Source organism: Camarhynchus parvulus, chromosome 2, assembly GCF_901933205.1.
Source record: "Camarhynchus parvulus chromosome 2, STF_HiC, whole genome shotgun sequence".
Classification (NCBI taxonomy): Eukaryota; Metazoa; Chordata; class Aves; order Passeriformes; family Thraupidae; genus Camarhynchus; species Camarhynchus parvulus.
Genome location: NC_044572.1, coordinates 33,833,454 through 33,851,009, shown reverse-complemented (window position 1 = coordinate 33,851,009; position 17,556 = coordinate 33,833,454). Strand labels below are relative to the sequence as shown.

Sequence of the window (17,556 nt, the reverse complement as noted above, 5' to 3'; positions counted from 1 at the left end):
GAAAAAGTTCGCGCCTACTCCAAACGTGGCAGACTAACTGACTTTCAATAAGTATTTTTTTTTCCCCCTTAGAATAAGAGCGTAATTAGTTCAACCATCAAATTTCAATTACCTAAGGTCAGGGTGGCTGCCTCGTTTCCCCCTGAGCTGCAAATACCGTTAACAGTCTCAGTTTTAGCAACCTAGAAGTGCCCGAGTGCCCTCTCCCTCCTACACCAGGGTTTGCGAGCTACTGCTGCGAAGGCGCTAGCGATTTCTTATGGAAGTGAAAATTAAAAATAAACCCCAGACGAGGCACACCAAACCAACGGGCTTAAATTCGTAGTTCAGAAAGCTCTGCTCCGCGGGGAGGGATGCTCCCAGTGAGCCCTGTAATCGCCGGTAGGAAGTGTTTGATGCCGTCGTGTCCGTCTTCCCCTCTCCCTTCCCCCTCTGTTCCCCGTTATTTTCAGGCTCGCTCTATGGCTCACACCCCGCAAGCCCCTCGAGGACTCTCCTCGGCCTCCCCGCGACCTTCGTTCTAACTTTTCCTCCAATTAGCCCAGCTTCAAAGGGGCAAAAGGCTGTCCCTGGAACCCCCGGCCGCCCGCGGTCCGCAGCGGCGGGGTGCTGGGGACAGAGGCTGGAGGGCGGCCGGTGGCCTGTGCCCGACAGCCGCTGCCGCCCTCTGCCTGCGCGCAGCCCCGGCGTTTGGAGATGGGCTTGTTCAAAAGGATTGTGCAACGCCTTGTGCAATGCCTGCCTCCCTCTGGATCGCGCAGCTGGGCTGCGCTCCGCTTCCTCGCCCTGCTTCCTACACTCTCCCACGGGAGAACGAAGACACAAAAAGTGCTGGGGCGGGCGGGGCGGGTGGGAGACTGTCAACGCCGGATTAGTTTTATCTCGCTTGACACCGCGACTGCTGGACGCGGCCCGGGCCGGCGGGCGGGAGGAGCCGGGGATGCTGGTGAGGAGCGGACGCGGGGCGCTCCCTCGCCAGGCAGCCGCCGCCCGTGGGGGAGGCGCGGTCTCCGCCAAAGGTCCGCGGGCGCGGAGCTGCCCTGCGGCCGCTCGTCCCTCTTCCATTTCCTGATCCGGGGTCCGCGGCCCCGCGCGGTAATTGGCGCTGGCGGTCAGGTGGTGGCGGGGCGGCGGGGGGTGCGGGTGTGTGTGTGCGCGGGTGTGTGTTTGTGTGTGTTGTAGGCGCTCCAGGGGTGGGAAGAGAGGAAGGGAGGGGAGTGCAGTGGGAAGGAGGGGGGGGGGGAAGGGCTGGAGGCCCAAACTTTGGCAGCGGCAGCACTTGACAGCAGCGGGGGGGGGGAGAGGGAGGGAAGGGAGGGAAGGGGGGAAGGGGAGGGGCCTCGCCGAGCCCAGAAAAACGACAACGCGAGAAAAATTAGTATTTTTGCACTTCACAAATTAATGACCATGAGTTCGTTTTTGATAAACTCCAACTACATCGAGCCCAAATTCCCTCCCTGCGAGGAATACACGCAGCACAGCGGCAGCGCCGGCAGCTCCGCCAGCTACCACCCGCATCACTCGCACCCGCACGCCCCGCCGCCGCCGCCGCCGCCGCCGCCGCCGCACCTGCACCGCGCACCGGGCCCGGCGCTGCCCGAGTACTTCCGCGGCCGCGCCGGGAACCGGGCTACCAGGCTCCCGCGGCGCCGCCGGGGCCGCGGGGCCGCCTCCCGAGGCTCTCTACCCCGCGCAGGCACCCTCCTACCCCAGGCGCCCTACAGCTACAGCAGCGCCGGCAGCGCCGCCGGGCCCCGAGCAGCCGCCCCGGGCGCCTCGCCGCCGCCGCCCGCCAAGGGCCACCCCGGCCCGCCCCAGCCCCTGCTCCCAGGCCATGCCCTGCAGCGCCGCTGCGAAGCTGCCCCCGCCGCCGGGGCCGGCACCGGGCCCGCCTGTCCGCTGCTGCCCGACAAGAGCCTGCCCGGGCTGAAGGGGAAGGAGCCGGTGGTCTACCCCTGGATGAAGAAGATCCATGTGAGCACGGGTGAGTTGCCCTTGCCAGGGGGAGGTGGGGATGCGCCTGCAGAGGAGGGAAGGGGGGAGGGTGCTCCCGAGACCGGGATGGGTCGTGGCGTGTGTGGCTTTTTTTTTCCCCTCCTTCTCCCTCCGCGTTTCCTAATAGTATGGAAAAAAAAAAGAAAAAAAATCAAGGGAAAAAAAAAAAAAAAAAAAAAAAAAAGAAAAAGAAAAAAGTGAGAAACCTTTTGTATCCGGGGTCCTTTATCAAAAGATTTACGAGACGCTAAACTGTTAGGGCAGTAATTATAGCCCCCATAAATTTAATTGCCCTGCAGTGGCTCTGGGCCATGTGTCTTTGAAGCTTTTCTTCTAACCCAAATGCCCATCACCATTTTTTATTGCTCCTCGATTGTCCCCACTGTCGATAGGCTGGGAAACAATTTTTCTTGCCGTTTATGTATCTTATGTGAACCCGGTGTCAAGTTATTATATAATGATTATGTTCCATCCCTTCCCCTCTCCTTCTTTCCTCTCCGCGTGTGTATGTGTGTGCCTGTGTGAGCACGTTTCAGTCAACCCCAATTACAACGGAGGGGAGCCCAAGAGGTCTCGCACTGCCTACACCAGACAGCAGGTCCTGGAGCTGGAGAAGGAGTTTCACTTCAACCGCTACCTGACCAGAAGGCGACGCATCGAGATCGCGCACACCCTCTGCCTCTCCGAGCGCCAGGTCAAAATCTGGTTCCAGAACAGGCGCATGAAGTGGAAGAAAGACCATAAACTGCCTAACACAAAGATGCGCTCCTCAAACCAGTCCACACTGAGCCAGCAGTCCAAAGCACAGACACAGGGCCACCCCCATCCGCTCGATGGGGCTACACCCAACGCAGCTGCGCTATAAATACGGTTTTTGGTTTGAGTAATTTTGGTCTTTTTTTGTTTGGTCGGCTTTTTTTTTTTGTCGTTGTTGTTGTTGTGTTTTTTTAAAAATATATATGCCTATCTATTGGGGTTTTCAAGCTGCCTCAAGGTGGAGGCTGGCCTTTTGGACCAAACTGTGTAAAAAAAACAGGAGCAGAAAAGGAAGACGAGACGTGTCCAAGAACGGACACATGTTTAAACCAAAACCCGGACGATTGTCTACATTGTATATAGATAATGGTTCCATGCCCATCATTTTTTTCTATTTATGGAAACACTCTCTTGCCCTCGGTGTAAGAGAGGGATGGATGCTGTCATGGACGAATTCTCTGTACCTAAGACGGACTCTTTTTTTTTTTTTTTTTTTTTTTTTTTTTTTTTTTTTTTTTTTTTAGGGAACACGTTAAAAATAAAAAAACGTTTAAAACAAAGCAAAGAGCTCGTGAGACACTTGTGTAAGGCATTGACTTGAATAGCGCTGTTTTGTGGTGTGTTCATGGATTTCTCTGTGCATGCGTGTGTGTGTGATGGTGCACAGGCACGTATACACACACAGACCAACATGGGAGAACGAACACGTCCACAAGAGGCTAAAGACTTGTGAAAAAGTCCCCTTATGCTGTCTAAAGGAAAATGTTTTATGTATCAAAGGTAACTTAACTGGTTTTAAGTGTAGCCCCCTCAGTAGCTGTGATCTATTAGTTTTTCTCCACATTCCCTATTGCATTTATTTAAAGAAATATTGCTATAAAGGCTGTTGCTGTCTTCATATTTGGCACCGTCTAAATAGTTTGGGTCCATGTACAATTTGTGGATTTTTGGTGTAATGTATAACAGTGCCAAATGCTAGTAATAAAGATTATTCTGTACAAAAGAATTAAACGCTTGAAACACAAGTCCACTACGTGCTGTTTCATCCACCTTGTGCATGGCTGGTGTTGGCATCACGAATGGAAACCAACAGTTTAATGCATTGTTTTGACTTGGATTCATCTTGTCAATAAGGCAATGGTTATTTTAAATGTGGTGAAAAACCTCCTGACTCCTACTCGCTTGGCTGGGAAAAATTGAGTTGCAGGACGAGGAAAGGTCTTGCTTCATTGTATAGGTGAGTGGTGCTCTCTTTAGCTGACTTAGACAGAATGAGTCTGACTCCACCGCTGGCCGTGCGACTGTTTTCAGCTGCCTGACAAGAGAAGCTGTGCTTCTTCTGGGAGCCAATAAGCTCCCATGCCGTGATAACACTTTAAATCTTTAGCCAGTCGTGGTTTATTCATTCATTTTCGCCTGATTATGATTTCTTAGCTGGCTAGCACTGTTTAACATGAACGGTAACCTAAAATTTCTTTTAAAGCTGCCTTTTCTGTTTCTATTTCCTTTTTTTTTTTTTTTAAGATTATTTCAAAATGTGCTGAGAAAGCCTCGGTAGACACACGAATTTGGATAAAACTCATGAGGCTTTTTTGGCCGAGATTGTCACAACTACTGGGGCAAAATGGGATTCAGCTGGTTCCAGCTCAGGCTGTGCATCTTCCTGCTTCCAGGCAGCTAAGGAGTTCAGGCAAAGCAGAGCTGCTAACAGAGCTGCCTGGGGCTTTCACAACATGGTGTAGCACTGAGCTGGGTAGGAAAAGTCTTGGAAAGGAGCTCAAGTACTACTAAATCTTCCAGGGAAGACCTGAAGGCCAATAGTTATTTATTTACTCACCCAAATACATACAAGATGGATTCTTGGAATCAGTAGTTGTCTTCACCTTAGTGGGGCCACCAGGACCAGGGGGCATCATCATCCCTGATTGAGGTAGCACCAGGCTCCATAGGCTGTGCCAGCATCCCTGCCTAGCCATGGAATATGTACCATCCCAGAGGAAAATGGAACGTGCCACTGGCAGAACACGTTCAGCATCAGGAAGGTGGCAGCTGTAAACACCCTCAGCAAACACGGCTGTCCCCATACCTGACCAAGGAGCAGGCCTGAAAAGCCCACTTCTGCTCACATATTGCTGTTTACTAAATCCTGAGTCGCCAGCTGTCTCCTTATAAGGGGGAAAAAAATATGGCTGTATGTCAGGTAACTTCTATCTGCAAATGTGTAGCTCTTCATTTGGTTTATTGCTTGAGAATCCCTTAATGTGTTTAGAGCCAAAATTAGTACAACTGAGCAAAATTCCAGCTGAAACATATTAACTGGCAGTGCAGGATTTCTTTAGTGTGCAGCCTATGCGTACAAACCTGGTTTGCTCCCATTGTAAAGAGAAATGAAATCACGCTGCAAATAGCAATTTTAGGGAGAATCATTAATCACCTCCTACAATAAATACTTCTTTGTAATTCAACAGCGGTTCTGAAAGGCATTCTCTTGGAAAAGTCTGTGAAGACGCAAAGGATTTTCCTGGGGGAAAAAAAAAAGTGGTCATGTGTAAAGACACAGCATCTTGGCTGTCTCCTAAAAAAATGTACATTCTCTTGCTGGAGATTGAACTGCGGACTGCAAAATACCCCATGGCCGATTATCATCGTTTAAGGTAAATTCTCCTTCCTTCTCTTCCCCTTCTGCCTGTGCTGGGAGCAGAATGCTGCTCCCGGGCTGGGAGCCCTCTGCTCCCCGTCCAATACCTCCCGTCTTTACAATAACCTCAAAAATTACATCGTCCTGTTTAAATTCTCGCATTGTGCTCCCTTTGCTAAGGCAACCAGGAGTTCACCGAGAGGACAAATTTTCTATCCCATTAATTGTTTTTTTTAGAGGAGCAGACTGACCCTTCAAACCCTTGACCTTTAAAGACAGTATTCTTTTTAATCCGGCACTTGGACCTAAATGTCTCTCCCCCCCTCCCTCTCTCTCGCTCTCCCGGTGTCTCTCACACACGGATTTATCTGCTCTGGCCACAAAGGCGAGCACAGCTCAAAACGCTGGAAGTGGAAGTGTGTCAATATTTCAAAGAAAGACCAAATCACCTCGGAGTCAATTTGCTGTCAGCAGGGAACGCCACTCGGTTAACCCCGGCACCCACCTCCCCTCCACCCACTAAGAAAAATACTCCTCTTCCGAGATCCCCATCCTCGTTTCTCCTGCAAGCTCTTGCTATACCTGGTGTTTCATTACAGGAGGAGCTGAACTGTGACAAGCGCCTTGTGGTATTTAATAACCAGGGCCATCCTGCATGGGGGGATTACGCAATGCTAGGATTTTTTTCTTTTTTTCTTCCTTTTCTTTTCTTTTCTTTTAAATTTTTTTCCCCCAGGGTGCTTGCAGTCCCAGCTCTTCTTGTCCTGTGTTTGTAAACGAGGAAGGGGTGGGGGGAGCCCTCGCACAGGCGGAGATCCTGACAGGCTTGCAGTGAAGTCCAGCTCTCCCGGCCCCCCCGCCTGGCGTCGGGGCCGCGTTCGGGCAGCCCGGGCTCTCCCGCCGCTCCCGCACCTCCGCCCGAGCCGGCGCGGCCGCGGGACCCGCACGTCACGTCCCCGAGGAGGCGGAGGCTGTGCCCGTGCCCGCAGGGCCTGGCCGGGCTGGGCCGGGCCGGGTGGGACCCCGGGGTGTCGCTCCGGGGCTGTCCCCTCCTGCGCGGGCGCCCAGGCCCGGCCCACGCGGGTGCGGCGGGCTCGGGGCTCCCGGCGTGGGCAGGGGGAGCTCCGCGGCCGCCTCCCTCCGGCCCGGGCAGCGCTGCTGGCTCCGCCCGGGCCCGCGGACAGGCGGCACTCACCCGTGGCAGGCGGCCCGGGCAATGCCGCCCTGGTGCTCTCCGTGCCCCTGGCAGCAGCGCGGAGCCCCCTCCCCGCTGCAGACAATGACGATTTGGGTTCAACTGATTCATTTGGAGTGGGGGGGGGGGGGGGGGAGGAGGGTGCAAAGCTGCCCCGGCTCGCTGTGCAGAACGGGACAAACCCTTGTTAATAATGCCCCAGAGCTCTCCCTGGAAACTGAGGAGCTGTCAAAGGCAGTAGAGATTAGGGGACCAAAGTACGAACATCCCTGCGCTCGCAGATAAAGGTGTTGCGTCTGTTCTGGGGGAGATATTGAAATTTTAATCTTTAGGGTCACGTGACTCATTAAATAATTAATGCAGATAGTCAGGAATGGATCTGTGGCCGTCAGTCCTCACTAGGAGTGATTCTCTCAGAAGTGAAACTCAACTCCTTGTTACTGGAGTTTGTTTTTCTTTCTTTCTTTCCTTTTTTTTTTTTTTTTTTTTTTTTCCATTTAAAAAAAACCCACCTGATTTATCTTGAAAGATTCTAAACTTCTTAAGCAAGCAATAGGGTCTGTGTTGGTAAGTAGGTAGTGTGTATTTCTAGCTTGATGACTTTAATTGTTTGTGCTTGCTTTGTCTGCTGAGCATTTGCTTAACAAGTTTAATATTTAGAAATGTTAAATCTTTGTTTTAGCTGCCTTGTGGTCACATTATGGCTTTTGGTGATTAAGTGTTACGGAGGCAAACACACTTGATAATGTTCTAATTCACACTGTGGAAGGCTGGGTGCCACAGTGCAGGAGGACCTGCTTTGTTCAATTTTCCTGGCGTTAATAAATCACCGTCTCTTAATACATGGCCAAAAAAGCAATGGAAAGGCAGTGAGCATTGCAAAGGAAAAGTCATGGGCGAATTTCTCTATGACTCATTAGTCTGAACGATTTATGTACGAACTTTGAGCGCCGCGATGAATATTAGAGCTTGGGATAACAACAAATTAAAAAAAAAAAAAAAAAAGAAAAAAAAGTCATAGTTTTTTTAAAGTGCTTTATTGCTACTTAGCAACTCTTTCAAGAAACAGTATACTTTAAAGGACCGTGGCAGTGTAAAATATGGTAGCGTGACCTAATAGCTCCAAAATAAATAACAGAAAGTCGCTGGCACCGTTTTCAGATACACGCTCCATATTTAACACGAGTGGGACAACCCAGTCACGACACGCTTGATCGATGATTATTGCTGCTTGTAACACGATTATTGATTAGGGATCAAAACAGCTAAGGTACGACTTTGAGCCTAAAATGCCGGGGGGTTCCCCCTGTGCTGAAGCCGAGTGGAAGGAAAGGTAGAGCAAAGGATAACCCCAGGAAGCAGCGCCCGGGCTCTGTGATTGCAGTTCGAACTTTCCATTTTCTTTTGTGTTTGCCAGTAGATTTTAGCAGTCAGCGCTCGCAAATTTATGAGACAGCAATAAACAGTTTAGTAGGCTATTATTGCATGATTTTATGTAGACTGGAGTTCAACACCAAATTTAAAATTATTAGTGTAATTATGGAACTACTAAATTACCAAAGCAAAGTATCTGCTCGAAAAGTTGTCCCAAGACAGACTTAATATTTCCAGGGCTCAGATAACACCCTTCAGCAAGAACGGTGTTATTTAATTATTAGCATTTACATTTACTGACGATTGTAAGATGCGTTTGATGGGTTTTATTAGCAAGACGGAATACAGATTGAAAATATTAATTCATATGTAAAAGTGATTCAGTAAGTGGCATGCAAATAACCTGACTATTGTCTTTTTGGACCAGCAGTACTGTTTATTTTAGGGGAGAAGAAGCAGCCCAGTTTTTTTCCCTCTGTCAATGGCTTTCATGGATGTCGGCTTTTTCGTCGCTGTTTTTTTTTTTTTGTGTGTGCGTATGTTGTGTTCGTGAACTTTTTTATTATTTTTTTATTTATTTTTTTTAAGCATTTGGGCCCGATCCCGCTTCGCTGAGGTCAATTGTTAGTCTCTTAGTGAGCTTGTGGTGGCAGGATTGGGCCCCGGCTAACCGTTTGAATAAAAGCCCAACCACAATACGCCCCGCATTTAAACTGGAATCCTTTCCGAGTTTTATTCAGCAGAGATGAACACCACGACTTGTGTTTAATGTCTGTTCTTGATTAAATGATCCTAAACAAAGGTTTCCCAGAGGAAAATAAAGCAGACATTCATGTAACAAGAGTTTGGAATGACAATATTTCCAAACACTTGGAGACAGAAGGCATAGCTGTCTACAGGGGAAAAAAAATAAGGAAAAAAACCCCAACCAAAACAACTGCACGCTTTTATTTCTCAGCTCCCCGTGCTCCTCACCCGGGTGGGAATCCACGCTCCTCGCGGGAGCCCGAGCCCGCTCCATCCCCGCCCGCCCCTCTCCGGGCTCTCCCAGCGCACCCGGCAAACCATGTACTGCCAATGAAGGAGCAAAATACCTCCCCCTGCACTCCCCGGTAAGGCACTGTTTGTTGCTTGTTTACAGGGAGCCCCGAAACGAAGCCGCTCGGCCGGGGCGGTGGAAGGAGCTGGGAGCGCCTCTGCCCAACCCTGCGCAGCTGGAGGAGGTAAGAGCCGGGCAGCGGCCGCTGCCTTTGCGCCGGTGGCGGCTGTAAGAATGCGATTTGCCTGGTACCTGCATGAAGAACAAGACTGCTGGAATGAGATTTTGTTGTTGTTGCGATAAATATTTAACCTAGCTGGAATTTTTTTTTCTGGATTGGCTCTATTCATCTTCCGTGGGTGGTGAATGCGCGTGTCTGGGCAGACAAAGAAGTGTACGGGACCTGAGTGATCGCCATCCTTATAAAGGCATTGGGGACAGGAAGGATGCAAAGTCATCTGAAGAGCGAAAGAGTTAGAGAATTTCTTTGTCCGTTCTTAGCTCCTTCCGAAATCAAAGGCACAAGGCGAGGGAGAGAGGGTTGGAGCCAGTTCGGTGTTGAATGGCTGCTTATCGCGGCTTGTCTGTTCGCCTCCTCCTCGAGGAGTTCCGCAGCCGGTCCTGGAAACGAGAAGTGCATGTGGGGATGTTAGAAAACCTGATTTTTGTCTGCGTGCGTACAACAGAATGGTTCGCGAATAGATTTCGGGTGTTTGTCCGTCTGGCCTGCTTTGCGCTGAGTGGAGGTCGGTGTCTGGTGGTTCGGAGTTGCTGAAGTCCTTGATGTGCGTGGTCCTCTGGCAGGAGAAAAGAAATGCTTTCCATAGTGACAAATTTTTTTTTATGCCGGCCGTCGAGAGGGGAGGATTACATAGAATTAGCTCAAATTCCTGCTAGATTTACCTGCTCCTTTTTGGATGTTGATGTACAATTAGTGTATTTTACTACCTTTTAAAAGCGGCCATAAATTACAGGACTACAAGGGCTCTTTGTGTTGGCTTAATGAGCTGCTTAAATCTTAACTACAAAAAGGCGCTGCAAATGTCTATTCACGCTTGCGTTCGGAAATTGAAAGCGAAAACACGGTACGAAAGAACCTTCCTCCGGTGGCATGTACCCACAGCATGGCGGGCAGAGATATTTGGGATTCCTTAGCGGACCCAACACCGGCAGACTCAGCTGACTCTGAGCAGAACTTCTCTCGCAAGGGCACAGTCGATAACGCTGCTCTTTTTATCTACTTGGGAATGATCAAAGGCCAACTTTATCAGGCGCACGGATGTAGGTAAACAGCTCTGCACCCCAGCAGATTGCAAATCTTTCGAGGTAGTGAGGAAATAAGTACTTATATCGTACGGGTGATTCCCATTTCATCTCCACATGGGAGTGATAGGCACACCTCTTACCGACTGGCATAAAAGTAAACTTGAAGCACAGTAAAAATTCTAACTCCAATTATATCGAAGGTAACTTCAAATAGCATTAATGCTAAGATTGGCTATTGATGCCAGAACGGGCACAAAGGGTCTCCCTTAATGAAGGCACGTTATGAACTCAGATCTGTTTGTTGTTACTGAGGCTGGAATTCAAACTCAGCTCCAAGGCATGTGTATAAAGCACAGAAAAATCAGTAGTACACCTACTGATAAAGTCCATATTTTTTCTACTAGAAACACTCTTTCGGGTCTCCAAATCATCAAGGTAAACAACGTTGGGTGTCCAGGAACAGGAACAAAGGAAGTAATGGGGTGGCGAGGGAAGTCTAGCGCCTGCGACTCGCAGCATCATTTGAATTTGCATCTGAAACCTCGTAATCACGCTACTAGGGCAAAGAAAACTTTCTCCAAATTCGGCGGAAGAGAACAATTTTCAGCTGCAATTCAGGACAGCACAAAGTTAGGCAGACTCCCCCTTCTGCCTTCCCAAAGCACACTCTGTGAAAGGTATTCACACGTCAAGAAGTTACTTTTCTTAAGAATTAATTAGTTTCCCCACTATATACACCAAGTTAATTGTTAAACAGTAGTTTTAGGATTAACTTGACCATTAATACCAATAAAGATGTTCACAGAAACAAGGTTTTGAAGCCAATAGCCACAGCTAGCGTTAAGGCATTTCAGATGACTTATGATTGTGATTTATTGCTTTTGTAGTTTCTATTTGCTCAAGACTGTAACTTCTAAAGCCATCTTTCTACTTTTGACGCAAAGCAGTCGATAACTTTTTACAACAGCCCCAAGAAAGACTTGTTTCGCTTTTTTCAACATCTGCTCCATTCCCCATTAATTTCAGTTTCATTGTTGCAGAAGAACTTCTCTGTGTGTTTCCTCCATGGGATGCAAACTCACCAAATTTAAAAGAGCTGAGAATCCACCTCAAGCAAATATCGGCCTTGGTTTACAATAAGTATGAGAGCTGCGGAGTTACCAGGCAAGCTGATAGTTACAGACTCGGGCATGTCGAGTGTGTCTAATGCCCCCTCTTTCCTGGGGCATTTGTAGTTTTTATTCCAGTTCCCAGTGAGGGATAATATATGTATACCCTGGTACAAGCTTAGTCACTTCCACGTGAAAAATTGCAAAGTTTTCTCCTGCTGTAACGTCGCGCTGACTTTGCTGCAATGCCACTACTGTACACTGCTAGGAATGGGTTTACATTCCAGTGGCCCACTTTTACAATTCAGGAGAGAGTATAATAAGGCTTGTCACTAAAAACCTTACACTAACACTAAAAGTCATCCTTAAAAAGAAATCTCCTTCCATTCTGTTCAATGAAGTGTAGGTGAAACAGTAAGAGGGGATATGCAGTTGGCTTCTTTGAGCTCATGGGAGATGGCGGAAAGATTTGGGCAAAGGTGTACACATGATGATGCACAATGCTGGAGCCACAGAACTGAACCAGGAACACGGTAAAAGCGTGGACTATCTGATTTACTTTGACTCCTTCCAGAAAAGTTGTGTGAGTGGAGGGTTTCTTTTGTTTGTTTAGCTTATTGTGTCAATAGCACAAGTTAAACAATCTTACAGGGAAGATGTGATGGGTTCACACACAGGCGAAGCTGCCTGGCTCAGGGGCCACATACAACTTTGTTGGTTTTTTTTTTCCTTAATTTTTTCCCCTTAGGCAAAGAACTCCCCCTCCCCAATTTTTTTTTCCCTTTTCCAACGCTAGAAACCTATAATTTTGTGCATCACTCAAACTAGCTGTATAGGAAATGCGTAAGCACAGGTTTAACAGCAAGGTCCCAAAAGATTTTGCAAAATTCAGAGGCACGCCAGTGAAGGAAGGTGTATTCTTCATAGTGTGTTACGAGGACAAAAATCAACTAGCCTCTTAGAAGAGACTCTTTTTTGCCTTTGTCAGGTAATTATAGGTCTTTTTAGTTTCTACAGGAGCCCTGATGTAGCGTGTGGGAGTTGAGCAAGCCCTGTACAATGGCAGGGTAGAGGGAGCTGGGGGTGGGGGGAAGGCTGGTAATCGTCCCGTTTAGAAGGGGGCTGGAAATAATAGCATTAAGATTTGGGCTTTCTTCGGGGCTTGCAGAGGACATGCGACGACGTGGAGCAGAGTGCCGGGCCTCGGGAGCCAACGCCGGTTAATTAGGCTAAGTATCAAAGTGCAGCGTTATAAGGATTCCTCTTACCTTCCAATGGGTTTTCTGTAAAGAAATATTGGTGTGGGAGGAAAGAGAATCAGACCAATCTCGCCCCATAGTCATCTGCATCTCTTAGATTTTTTTTCTCCTCCCTTAAAACTCTTTTAACATATTGGGTTAAGGCTTTAAAAAGCGAAGGCTCACGCTAAGAAACCCTGTTCCTTCAATGATTCCCTATTTCAAATAAAAGGATTTAAGTTGACGTATGACCACGTGAGCACATAATACAGCGCATTATTGTGGCATTTGGAGTGGAGACCCGGTCTGGCTCCGTCTGCGATTACGCTTTTCCAGTTTCTGTTCAGAGCAAGCACTGCTTTCTATTATTTTTTTTCCTCCTGCCCCCATCACCGTCCCCACAAGAGCTGGCCATTTCGCTGACAGCTTTCGTTCCTTATGGAAAGGTTATTGTCGAGCCGAGAGGACGAAATGCTTCGTTAGAAAGGATGGATTTTATTTTAAGGTATTTCCGTTGATTGTTCATTTATGTGGTGAGTTATTGCTGTTCGAGGCAAAGGTCAGTAGCAGAGGCTGGAGTGAGTGCGTGTGTGTGCGTGCGGGTGTGTGTGCACCCGGAGCCAGGCTGCTTCCCCCTTTGTTTCAATTTGCTGTGGTAAATATTCAACTCTACCCTTGCAGCGAGCAGAGCAGGCAGAGTTTGCTTCTTTATTTATTTTTCTCCATAGAGATCCCACACTGCTGCTGATGGCCAGCTGCCTCCGCTACAGCCCCTCGATTGCCATTTTACCATTATTTATGACCGACTGGAGATGGGAAGACTCTTTTATTGCCGTGCTTGAATATTTCCCCCCTTAATTTTATTCTATTATTTTATTTGTGCGTTTGTGTGTTTATTTATTTATGTATTTGGGCGAGTAGGAGAAAGCGATGTGGGGGGTGTGTGATGCTCCTCTGTCGGGGTCGTGCTCGAGTGTGCGGCGGCGGTTGTTGTTTTATGGGTGTTTGTTCGGCCGCTGCCGCTCTGTAAATCGATGACTGTGCGATCGTGCTGCCATTTTATTTATGATGCTTTAGTGGTACTTTGTTTATTGTGCGAGGAGCGCTGCATGAGTGCTCAGCTCTATGGCAAAGCTTCCCCTTCCCAAATGAGCCAAGGCGCTCCTCTTTATTTCTCCGCGGTGAGAAGGAGCTGAACCAAGAGCCAGCCACGGCTTCTAACAATAAATCAGCCTTGAAAATGTGGAGGTTTATTCTGCCTCTCTGAATGGGGATCTGGAAAGAGAGAATTAAAAGGAGAGAAGTGGAAAGTATCTTCTAGGAGAACAGATACTTGCTCTAAATTAATATCCATGCGGTCACATACATAAATATAGATATATCCATATATACAAATATCTAAGTATTTGTGTATACTTATCAGTGTGAATGCATAGATATAAATGTACTTTAAACGACAAAAATGAAAGATTACTTGACTATCGAAAGAGGACAAAATGCTAAATGAAACCCTGTTTCCCCGTTCTGCCTCGGCTTTGGGAAAGGTTGGAGCCCTGGGACTCGCTTTCCTCCAGTTTGTTCCATGTCTCTCGCTTATTCCTGTTGAGCCATTTTGTGTCCAGTTACGCGCTGTTTGTAATTGCTCGTCTTCTAAGGGGTCAGAAAGAGAGGGAGAGAGGGAGAAAAGTGAACGATGATGAAAACTCCACTGAGAGCACCAAAAAAAAAGGTTATTTCCACTCGAAGCTATTCGCGGTCATTCTGCAGAGACCTTCAGGGTGATGTTTGGAGGGTCTCACGTTTCCCTGCTCTTTAAAGCGGCTCTCGAAGCAGAACTGACCCAAATAAATTTTATTTCCCCTTCTCGCCACACTGAAGCACTTCTCTCTCTTCAGCAAGAGGAGGAGAGCTCTTTTGCTCCCATCTGTATGTCTAAAAGCCAACACTGGCATTGCTATATTTTGAAATGAGCCAAAATGTGCCTCAAAAATAAAATCCAAGCTTTAATTGCAGCTAAATTACTTGGCAGTCTTTCCTCTGATTTATGACCCAGTTTGGATGCATATTGACCCAGTTAAAACACTCATAAATAATACAGTCCTGCTCTAGAGTAAAAGAAAGCAAGAAGAGTTCTGGAGGAAAGGGGGATTTCGGCGAGTTCTGTAAATAACTTCAGTCTGTTGAGCAAATAGCAAAGATTGCGTTCCCTCTCTAGTGTTAGAAAATATAAACAACAATTTAGATTGACCACCGCTTGCTTCTCTAATTCAGTCCCTCTCTAATTCAGCTGATATCCCCTTCTAACTCTCTAACGACTTGGACAAGCACCACTTCCAGGACAGGCCCCCTTCTCCCTCAACTCCCTGCCCTGCTATTTCATCTCTAGGAGCTGCCCCAGAAGCAGCCCTGAATTATGGTGCTGCCTGCTTCCATTTCGGGGCATCCAAGGACAAGGCGCTTTACAGGCATTATTTTATTCGGAAAATAGTAATTCGAGGGAGGTGGGGGGAGGGAGGGGAGGGAGCGCCACGGAGTGGGACTCTTCGGGGAGAAAAGGCAGGTCATTTCTGACTCAGAAATCAGCCCCAAACACTGCCCGTCTCCCCCCCGAGCTGAGCCCTATCTCTCTCCGTGGAATGGAGCAGAAAGAAAATATTCGGCCTCTGGGAGGGAAAGGCAGATAAAAGCAGCGGGGATCTGTGCGTTGGGACACTTATCCCGACATCATAGGAGACATAAAAAAAAATAATCATCTTCTCATGTTTAAAATTACCTCTTTGGGGAGAGGGGGGGCGTGGGGAAATGGGACTAATTGGAGAAATCTCGCGAAATACTCTTTGCAGGCAGTAAGATGAATGGAAGAAACGCTTCCATATTCCTATGAACCACTTCGGTTCTCACGATTAAAGTCTTTACATATCCTTTCATTAAAAAAAAAAAAAAAAAAACAAACTCCCCCCGCTTCCCGTTCCCCGTCCTTAAATACAGACATTTAGTCCGAAAATCCCGCTGGAGATGGCTCCCAAGTTGAAACGCGCTCTTAGGAAAAACTCGCCCGGCTTTCGGCGGGGCCCCCCAAACCGGCAGGCTCTCCGGTGTCCGCAGATTTCGGCAGTCCCCATCTTTTCTCTCCCTGTCCAAATCCTCCTCGCCAGTCCGGGGGGCTCCGTCGGGGCGCAGCGCTGCCTCTCTCAGTATTTGGCCGGGCAAGTGGGCGAATGGCAGATCAGCAGTTTCAGAAGAAAGTGTGGGGTTGATTATTGACTAAAAAGACTTTTTTTTTTTTCTTCCAAAGCAACATTCACAGGATTGTTTGAAGCAAAACGCATACGAAGGATTTTTGCCTCTTCTCTCCTCCTACGCTGGCCGCTTCCCCTTTCATGTGGTGCCTTCTCACTTATGCCATAAGGAGCAAGTGTTTTCTGTTTTAGCGCTCTGTTTACAGCTTTGGTGCACGAAGTCATAAATCTTGCATAGCCATAAATGACAAAAACCATTGGTATGCGTAAGAGGCCACCCCAGTCTTATAGTGCTTTTTATTTCTCGCTTCCCCCTCGCTTTGTTTGTGTTTAAAGATGACGCTGCGTTCCCTCGTGCTTTAAACGGACTAGTTATATTTATAATGCCTTAATTAACGAAGTAACGTCAAGTTTACACCTAGATTTTATTCGCAGGCTCCGCTTCATGCTCGGAGCCCAGAGCCCCGTTACTGCCTGCCAAAAGGGCAGGATCCGCAAGTTTGTTTAAGTTCTCGTTCGCACGGTCGCCGCCGTTTTTCTGGTGCGGGAAACCGGGGGGACACCACCACCCCCAAAGCCCGTGGCGCTGAGGAAAGAGGCCAGCGCCTTCCTCGGCTGCGCCGCGGAAAGGAGGCGAAGGCGAGCCGTGAGGCGCCGGGCCCGCATCCACGCGAGGCTCCCACCCACGCGTCCCCACGGGGTGCTGCGGGCACCCCGACCCGTCTGTGCAGCACATGTGCGTGCGTGAGCGCCTCTGTGCCCGTCCCGGGCGCTGGGGATATTTGAGGGGGGCAGGGGGGTGTCTGTGTGTACATCTGTGTGTGTGTGCGCTCACGCATGCATGAGTTAATAATTAGTAACTCTAATGATTTCCAGCGTGGCTCTGAAAGCATTGCCCAGAGCGGGGATCCTGGTGGGCTTCGGTTGGCTCTCCGGACCCAGCCCCGGCTCTGCGGGCTTTGCTCCCCTCCCCGGGACTCAGCCGGGGCTGTGCGGGGCTCCCGGCCGTGGGGAGCGGCACAGGGGCTATTCTGCAGCTGCCCCCCAAGCCCACCGGTAAGAGGGACAAACTCAAACCCCCACAGCAGCACCCAGGAGGCTGGTGAGAGCGACCCTTTGTGAGCGCCGTTTGTCTTCATTAGCATAATTTTCCTGGACTTCGGTGACGCCCGGGTGCGGGGGGAACGCACTCCTTCACTGCCGTGCTCCTGCGCTCCCTCCCCAGCCCCCACCCTGCCCCGAGCTTCCCCAGGCGGCCGCCTTTCTTTTCTTCCTTTTTTTTTTTTTATATTTTCCTATTTTCCCCGCTCCAATTCCCCCCACACCCCCCTCCTTCCCTCTTTCTCCTTCCCTTCCCAGAGCAGCCCTGGGAAACATCCCCGTCCTCCGTGCCCCGCGCAGGGGGAGCACGGTACGCCGAGGACCGGCTCGGGGTAGGGTGCGCAGCTTGAAGCGTCAGGGGAGAGGGGTAGGCGGGTGTGCGGAGCAATCGACCCCATCCCGTGCGGGGCAGGACTCGCCCCTCTCGGCCGGGGGGTGCCGGCTGCAGATGAGCTGAGCCGGTGCCCACCCCGCGGCCGCAGGGACCGAGCTGGGGCAGACAGCCCCTGCTCTCTGGGTTGTGTCGCCTCCAAAAAAAAAAAAAAAAAAAAAAAGAGAGGGAGAGAGAGAGAGAGAGAGAGCGCGAGCATGCTGGCTTCCGCCTCA

At 49.2% G+C, this 17,556-nt stretch overlaps 2 protein-coding genes across 8 annotated transcripts in view; both read left to right on the top strand.

Annotated features, from left to right (window-relative positions):
* HOXA3 (homeobox A3) overlaps window positions 1-17,556 on the top strand; it is a 45,570-nt gene that overhangs the window by 21,017 nt on the left and 6,997 nt on the right. The window contains exons 3-4 of one of the 7 annotated variants that reach the window (XM_030968822.1): window positions 5,220-5,405; window positions 9,100-9,181. The gene's annotated coding sequence lies outside the window, so the exon portion shown is untranslated. Of the gene's footprint in view, window positions 1-5,219; window positions 5,406-7,119; window positions 7,152-8,649; window positions 8,729-9,099; window positions 9,182-12,245; window positions 12,361-12,971; window positions 13,116-16,774; window positions 16,906-17,556 lie in introns of those variants that run through there. The other 6 variants (XM_030968840.1, XM_030968832.1, XM_030968847.1 and 3 more) reach the window with 6 other exon arrangements.
* HOXA4 (homeobox A4) lies at window positions 1,359-3,759 on the top strand. The gene is given in 5 exon segments (XM_030968902.1): window positions 1,359-1,603; window positions 1,606-1,659; window positions 1,662-1,709; window positions 1,712-1,984; window positions 2,532-3,759. Coding segments are annotated over 5 exon segments (906 nt in total). The 5' UTR covers window positions 1,359-1,401; the 3' UTR covers window positions 2,861-3,759.